This window comes from Urocampus carinirostris, chromosome 2, assembly GCF_059441175.1.
Source record: "Urocampus carinirostris isolate Australia breed hairy pipefish chromosome 2, RoL_Ucar_1.0, whole genome shotgun sequence".
NCBI lineage: Eukaryota > Metazoa > Chordata > Actinopteri > Syngnathiformes > Syngnathidae > Urocampus > Urocampus carinirostris.
In genome coordinates this window covers 34690351-34698971 of record NC_142350.1, presented here as the reverse complement: position 1 = coordinate 34698971, position 8621 = coordinate 34690351, and the positions used below count along the sequence as shown (strand labels likewise).

The 8621-nt window shown below is 40.5% G+C and overlaps 1 protein-coding gene across 1 annotated transcript; it reads left to right on the top strand.

Moving 5' to 3' along the window:
- Positions 1-388: 388 nt before the first annotated feature.
- zp3d.1 (zona pellucida glycoprotein 3d tandem duplicate 1) lies at positions 389-8499 on the top strand. The gene is made up of 8 exons (XM_088326287.1): positions 389-990; positions 3550-3665; positions 4098-4201; positions 4324-4498; positions 4593-4701; positions 6244-6329; positions 7117-7187; positions 7260-8499. The coding sequence occupies exons 1-8, from the start codon at positions 526-528 to the stop codon at positions 8336-8338; spliced, it is 2205 nt and encodes a 734-aa protein (XP_088182413.1). The 5' UTR covers positions 389-525; the 3' UTR covers positions 8339-8499.
- The last annotated feature ends 122 nt before the right edge of the window (positions 8500-8621 follow it).

Here is an 8621-nt window from a genome sequence, read left to right as displayed (position 1 = left end):
GGCAAGCTGTTTGGATTTATTTTCATTTTGTTCCTGTCGCATTTTATGTTAGTTTTGCCGGAGATCAAAGAGATCAAAGCCAGGAGAGAAAGCTTACCACGTGTTGTGAGTCATCATTTTATTCATATTTAGTTTCTTTTGTCTTTTATTAGCATATTTGGTATGGAGTAATCCAAAAGTAATTGAAAGTAATCAAGTTAAAGTAACCCTACCCAACCCTGTGTATATATATATATATATATATATATATATATATATATATATATATATATATATATGCCCCGCGGACCGTTGTTTGCTGACCCCTGCTCTGGTTGCTCAGCTCTAAAATCGCCGGAGTTCGAGATTTGTGAAAAGCTATAAATTGGGATGGCAGCCATTTTGCCTCGTTGCTTCCCGCGCTTTAGTCCAATCAGTGGGAGCGCCTCAGGTGTGCTAATGAAGCTTCCACCTTAGACCTCTAACCGCTTTCTGTCCTTCGCGTACTCGGCTGCCCACGCCAGTCGGCTCCTTTTAGGTCAAGTCATGTTTGTGCTATCGTGCCTCGCGTGGATGTTATATTTCAGTCCAGCGGCGGGTGGTCCAGTTCAGCACTTGACTTGGTCAGAGGCGGTAAATTCGGTAGTCGGTAGCGGGGACTCTCCGGCTTCTTCCTACTACCAGCCGCCGGTCTTCTGGCACGCGCCACAGCCACTCGTGGCTAAAGAGTTGCTTCAGCCCGCTCCTCGCCAGAGTGCGGTTCCTCCTCAACTCACTGCGGTGTTATTCCCACAGCCCACGCGGTACCAGAGCCTGCCACAGGGCCCGCGAACGCGCCCCGTGGAGGTTTGGTGCGGCCCCAACGAGCTTGTGGTACGCGTGGACCGTTTTCAGTTCCGCGCGTGGCCGCATCCTGCTTTCTACAGTCTGGGCTCGTGTCAGCCCACCACTGTCTCATCACATTTCCTGTTTTTCCACTACAGGATCACCGACTGTGCTTCTGCTTCTCAGGTAAAAAGAGTTAATGGGACATTGTGCGTTATTTAGTGCTGCACAGTGGTGAAAAACGCATGCCTGTCAAGCTCCAGGGCTCCATGCCCTTACAAACGGTCATATTTTCCCTTACAAAACACAAAATAATCTTACACCATATTTTTTTCCAAACGTGTTTGTTTATGTAGTTTAACATGTTGTTTTGTACATGTGTTTCGCTATAGCTTATATATTGTTCATTAACATTTTGTTGTGAGATACTGAGTTGCTCGACATGAATGAGGTTTATTATAAAGTTCAAAAATTAAGTAGCTTGGACGTTCACTGTAGAGGGAAAAAAATACATGCACATATAATTAAGTCGAATTTTCTTATTCAAATTATTAATTTATTTTCTCCATTAAATTATTGTTGTAATATACTGATTAAAGGGATAACCACAAACCTGTCTCTTTGATTTTTCTCCTTTTATACTTCTTTTTTTTCTTAACTTCTTTATACAACATAATAATTCGTAATATAATGCATCAAAGCAAGTGGGCCGTTTGAGACCCGGCTCACTTCAATGAGTTGAGCCAAAAAAGCCGGTTCTCTAAAAAGAGACGGACTTCCTTTCACTACACAACTACCACGGAATGATGCATGATGGGAAACCCCCAGGCGGCATGCGCACAGTTGCATTAAACCGCTCGCTTCGTTTGCAACGAAAAAAAACGATACAGAGATGGAGGCTACCGCGGTGAATTCGTTTGACTTGATTGATTTGCCATTTCGTGATAGTCAGTGTATACCGGATTGTACCCTTAATTGACAAATTTGCGTTTTCCAGTACAGATTTGCTTATACGTCGTACACGTCTTAAAATGCATAATAAACGTACTTTGTATGGCAAAAACGTACAGGTTGACAGGTATGAAAACATCATTCCTTAAAGGGACAGTGTGTAATATTTAGTGCCTCCTAGTGTTACAAAAACATTGACTTGGAATACCCTTAATTTTTAACCGCCCCAAAAAAATCACAGGTCGAGAATTTTTTTATTTTTTATTTTATTTTTATTTATTTTTTTTACATTGTGGAATCTCCACTTAGGCCAGTGCCATGTTTTTCCACCATCCTGCTGACAGGCTGTGCCTTGTAACACTGGCCCTCGCTCGTACCATACAACAGTGGCATCTAGTGGTCAAATATTTCACATTGGGGCTTTAAAAATATAGCATACCTATCAACCTCAGCAAATTGCTCCCCTAATTAATGATTTGAATTGCTAGTTTTCGTGTGATTTCACGGGGATACCCGTATGTACAGTCAGCCATACTGGATGTGTCAGACAGTTTGATGTTATAATGGGTCCATACCAGGGGTCGGGAACCTTTTTGGGTCTTTTCATGAGTACTTCAAAATATGCGCAATACAGTAAAATTGCATGTAGAACCGATGCACATGGATAGCTGACAACACATTTAAGGGTAGGGTTCGGTCCAGTATTTATCGTGCACAATATCAACTACAGTTTATCGTCGAGGTGTTACATCAACAGACCTTGTTTTGACTGTAAATAGCTAAGGAATTATCTATGTGGAAGCTCATTAAGCAATATCCTGTATGTTCACAGTTGGGACACTTTATAATGAAAACTCACAAAAAACACTCAAACTCTAGCAAAGTACCCAGAGCATTTTGATTGTGTGAGTGGTAGGAATAGCCGGAGCAATACACACAACGCACACTCCTGGAACGTTAGATTAGTGACAGGCCATATCCAACCAGGGCTTTCATTGCCACAATTTTAAAGGTTAATACGAATAAAACATGATAGAAACATACATACTACCCATCTGTATTCATTGTTATCACAAAATCCATTGTAGCCTGGTCATCGTGAAAGATGGATTACTTCATGTGCGTTCCCTTCTCAAAGTTTTTTCATTTTCCTCATGTTGAGGTTTTTGAGTTTTTCCTTGCCCTCATGTAGGTTTTAGATCAGGGGATGGTGTACAAATAGTCTGTAGTCTGTAATAGTCTGAGGTCTGTGCAGCCCTTTGAGACTACTTGTGATTAAGGCTCATACAAATAAACATGACTTCCAATATGGCCACTACTTCTGATCTGGTTGCCTGGATTTATCCACGTGATTATAACTATTCATTGATTGCAATTCCCCTGAAGTGATAATAAACCTTCTCAAAACAAGGCGTGACCCACAGCAAGACAGAGTATATCAAATTTAATTAAGTAGCAGTGCACACTTCATCCATTCTACAGATGTTTTTTTCTCTAACAAACCTACACATAGTTTATTTAGCAACAAAGATTTTAATATCTGTTCCCATTGTCCTAATACTCTGAATGTATTTTCCTCACATGGCTAGTAACTCGCGGCATTAAAGTGAGGAAGGCAGATCTGAACCTTGTATATCATCGATGAAAAGCAATTTTGCCCAAATGGACCTTTTTAAATGAAATATGCGGTCAAAAAGACTCACTGGTATAAAGTGCCTTCCTATTTGGTAGTGACGATTAAGGAAATGTTGTTTTTCATGTCACTCCTTTTTAAATGTGAAATTGTCCTTTCAGGTTGTTCCTGGTGGTCAGCTAGTGTATTCTTACACTCTCTATTATACACCACCGCCTCAAGGCTACATTATTCGTGCTCTCCCTTTTGAACTGCCCATCAGTTGCCTTTACAACAGGTAATGTGTGCTGGAATATTAAAATGAGTCACTGCATATATACTGCTGATTGTAAGAGTTTGTTTATATGAAGACATTTTGCGCGGTGGTGGTCTCTACCAAAACTTTGGAGTTGGGCCTCGATGCTGTTGGAGAGAACCTCATGTTTTTCTCTGGTTTTTGGTTTTGTAAATGTTTAGCATATTATTATTCTGGAATTGCCAATATAAAGAACCAGTTCTAAGAGAAAAAAAACCTTTAATTGAATACTGTAAAATGGTTTCGCAATAGAGTTGTTTAAACTGTAACCCAGAAATTGTAAGGTAAAACCGAAACTAGTTGAAGTGGTCCTGGCAAAAACACTCTTTTGAATGATTAATGACCAGACCTCCCACCATTGTGATATACTGTCATAAAATCGAAGTGATGTGTCAATAACATTTTTTGTTTTAGGTTTCATTACTCGTACCAGGTTGGCTACATACCTCATTTCCAGCATACAACCTTCAAAAAAAGCCTCGGAACGAAACTCATTTTTCGCCTCACTGTCTGTAATGGTAACGTGGAGCCAGCGCATGACATGCTTGGCTAAGCAATACCATCTGTGCTTGAAAGCTGAAGCACTACAGGAGCTTTTAAATGAGCTGACGTACACATGTGTTCCGTGTGTTTTTGACAGCACAGTGGGAGCCCCTCTCTCCCGACCACTCGTTTGTCCTGGGGGAGCCGGTAAATTTTGTGGCCCAGACTGGCAACATCTTGCCTGGTGAGCGGCTTTTTGTGGACTCTTGTTATGTGACAAACTCCAGAGACCCCCACAGCACGCCCAAAGTGGACATCATCACTAACTATGGGTGTGTCTCTAGTAAGAACATGTTCTTGCCCAGCAGATCTTGAGTTATTGATCAAAGTCGCATTAAACAAGTTACCTGCACTTTTGTTTTTCAGATGTATGACCGACAGCCGGAGAGGGGGAAGTTATTCTTATTTCTGGTCAAGGAGTGGAAGCACACTTAAGTTTTCCATTGATGCCTTTCTCTTAATGGACGTCTCCCAGGTAGGAAACGAAGAACATTATTTTTTTGTTAGAAAAACAAACAAATGTAAGATTCTGTATTTAGTGCCCCTTAGTGGTAAAAACTAAACTTTGATATAGATTAAACAATATTGATCTTAATAATAAGCAAAAATCAACCATCATAAATGTGTTTTCAAAAATAATGGTAGCTCAAAAAATTAGTATTTGTTTTACATAACAGGCGCCTCACCAATAATTGTCCACCATCTTGCCGCTACTGGTTCACAGATCCCTCAACCATCTGGGTCGTAGGGCACCACTTCTTGTGGTGTGTCTCAGGCAAGTACCGCCTGGCCGCGCCCATCCCCTCCAGGCCATTTTTTTCCCGGTCGTGGTTTGACAAAAGTCAAAAGTAAACCAAAAAAGCAGCAATACAAGACACAAGTAGAGTAAAATTCCTTAAAGTGCAAATAGTGTAGAGTAGAATGTAAAACCAACAATGGCTCAAAAGGATGAACGCTCGTCTTGAGACCGAGAGATTGCAGGTTAGATTCCCGGCTCCTCCAAGTTAAATGTCAAGACACTGAACCCGTAACGCCCCCAATATGCAGGTAGATCCCCTGCATGGCTGTTGCCTTTTTGTCTGATTGTGAACCATTTACTTTGAGTCTCTGTAGTTTGTATCCTTCTTTGGGCTTTTTAGCATTCAATGTTAGTTGCACTACACCAAAGAACCAGTTTAGAAAAATCGTACCAGTGATGGGTCTACATTATTAATGTCCTGAAATACAGTTCATGAATAATTATTCCACAGTTTATATATAAATGACTCTGTATCCTATTTTAGCTCTAATGACGAAAAAAAGTAGCTCTCAGCTTGAAAGAGGGCAATCCCTACATTACACCATAGTGACATATAGAGGTCAAATAATACACACTGTCCCTTTAAACGTATTTTTAAATGCCTGATTCCTTTTAACATTGGTTCATTATTGAGATATTTTTTTTCTTAACATTACCTAATAATTTCTAAATTGTATTTTTGTAATCTACTGTCTTCCGATTGATAATTTTGTGGAATATGATTTAAGTATTCAATTCCATTTGTTTTGATCCATCTCTTTTGCGGCTGTTTTTTTCACTTGCTGTTAACTGAACATGAGATTAGTTACTTAGGTAATCGATTATCGAGCGGGCCAATTTTCGGCACCAGTACTTGGGAATTTGACTCTTATCGGTATCGGCAGTTTTATTTATTCGATGGGCCGATTAAATGTATTAACTGGGTTATTTAGGCTCGGATGCAGGCAAGATGCTGGACAAATGTGGCGGCGACCACTATTTATGGATTCTACTATGTAAAAGAGATGCAAAATCACATTGGTATGATGGTTTAATGTATTTTTGCCTTGTATTCAAATCAATGTTTTTTGTACCACTAGGAGGCACTAAATATCACACACTGTCCCTTCAAGTTCACGGTCCCGCCACTCTGTACACAATGGACAGACTCGATGACATTGCCCTAAAAGTAGTGGGAAAGGGGTTTCAAATTTGCTGTTCTCTGCATGTACTGTTAAGGTGCTGTATCTTCACTGTTCAATGTCAATTGGTGTTGCCATTTCCCACACGTCGAAGTCCTGTAACTACAACCAGACTAGTGGAAGGTAAGTCCAGGATTGAAAGAACTTGATGGTAGTTTTCTAATTTGGCATCCAATTCATGTGCTGCTGGGAAGTATACTGGTAGTAAATGTCATAAAACTAACTGAGGTCTATAACCTCAAAGTTTCTAATTGTAAATGCTTTTTGACCCACTGAGTTTTTTTCCGGTGCCTGAGATGATTTGAAGTTATTAGACCCGGCCCGCAAACGGTGGCTGGACATTTACCACAATGCAAAGGAGATGCAAGCGTGCTCATGAGAACGATGAAGAAAAATGACATTAATTGCATGTAAATCTGTCCTTCAATATGATTAACTAGCGACTTCCTGCAGTGCATTTGTGTAACAGACAATACTTATCCAAAAACGTTTTTCTTAGATTTGAGGTTGCACAGAGGTGGTTTGTTAAAAATATAATTATCTTAATGTTATAAGAAACTACTGCTTTGTCTCATCATGTTCAAATATACTTGCTTTCAGGTTCAATTTCGGTTTACCAGGTTATGTGTCATTTAAACATTTTTCAATTAAATTTTGTCAAGACTGGCCCACAACTTGTAGCAAAAATATTTATTTGGCCTTCTGTTTGACACCCCTGATCTGCAGGATGTAGTTGAACCTGTATCAACAGGTATTTTCTATGAATGTTGGCTAAAGTCCTGGGAACCTTGTAAAAAGGAAATAAGCTTTTATTCTATATTAAAGACAGTTATGCTGTTAATGACACTCTTTTGATCAGTTTTACAGACTGTTGTATTAAAAAAAAATATTTGTCCTGTTTCATGCAAAGATGGGAAGAGCTTGATGCACCACCGTCTACATGTTCCTGCTGTGATACTACTTGTGGCTATGCACAGGACTGTAAGTTATTGAAATGGGAGTAAGATTATTCGGCTGTCACCTTAACTTGATCCGCTTTATGTCCTCCTTCAGCTTTGAATAACATGGTCAGCAGTTCTGGCTGGCTCACTCACCGCCCGGATGACGAAGAGGCGTTAAACATGAAAGATTCGCCTTTCCAATCCGCAGTAGGAGAAAGGTGGGAGGAACATAGAGGACAGAGAATTGGCTTCAAAAACCTAGACGCTTTAAAAAAGATGACGAAAACGACAGAAGAGTCCATCGGTGTGGAAATGGCCACGTACCCCCATGGAGAAACGGAACTAATACCGCGTTCAGCATCCGGCATGCCTAGGGAATCAAACCAGCAAGGATTCTTTGAAAAAGATCCAGATGACCAAAGAATAGAACTAATACCAGCTGGCACCATTTTGGATTATAGCTTGCAGGATGAGCTTGAAAGCCATGAAGGTGCAGCTCTCGCCCATAATGATTCTATAAGAGTTGCATTGACTCGCAGCAGCACTGTCACTCCAAGACATTCATCTAGCAGCACCACTTTTATCGCACGTAACCTCAGTTTTGTTAGTGGGCAGAGTTCTGTCAAAAATATTTCCAAAAAGTTGATCCCTGTCCCTGAAGCATGTTCAACTAGCAAAAACAGCAGTTGCCTTTCAAACAATGATACAGTCAAAGTTGAAACACCTGACGCCCGGAATGAGTACCCCTACCCTACCAGTACCACACCTCGTTCTACTGCGCCTGAGATGAGAGTTGAAGATTCTTTGGAATTTGATGAATCTGCACAATCAGCAGGTGGGCATCAGGAAGGGATTGCAATCCAAACAGCCTACTATCTTGACAGTAAAGAATTTGACGAACACAAAGATGAAAAATCGGACGAGTATACTGCATCGGGAGGCCAAGCGTGCACAGATAGGTCTGGTTGTAGTTCTGGACTTGAAAGTGAAGCGCAGTATCATGGTCCGTTTTCTGTAACTGACAAAACCAAGGAGGGGCAAGACAAATCCTTTGGAGTCACTTTGGGTCCTCAGAGCTTTAAACTAGAGTCTCTTCACTCTGCCGTGTTGATTGTCACAAGTTCTGTGCATGAGAGTGGTCGCTTAGATGGCGGAGAGTGGCCCGATGGAGAGCCGGGAATTTGGAAGTGATTCATTACCAGGTGAGGTTCAATAAGCAAACTAGAGGGAAACTCTCATTGACTGTTGCTAGTTCAGTATGGATTTACAGTATTGTCACAACTAAATATCCAACCAAAACATGGTCCCTGTTTTGTAAATAGGTCTTCTTCTAATAAATTTGATCAAACTGATTTGATTTTTTTTTTATTGCCCGTTTGTTTGCTGACATTTTTATAAGAAACCTGATACTTGTTATCTTGCTATCACTTGCTACTTAAGTGAATTCCAGGCCTACCTGTGGTCATAAATATCT

Coding starts and splice junctions, on each gene's coding strand:
- zp3d.1 (XM_088326287.1), top strand. CDS start 526: ATGTTTGTGCTATCGTGCCTCGCGTGGATGTTATATTTCAGTCCAGCG. Junction 991..3,549: donor ACTGTGCTTCTGCTTCTCAG/GTAAAAAGAGTT, acceptor TTGTCCTTTCAG/GTTGTTCCTGGTGGTCAGCT. Junction 4,702..6,243: donor TCTTAATGGACGTCTCCCAG/GTAGGAAACGAA, acceptor TGTACTGTTAAG/GTGCTGTATCTTCACTGTTC.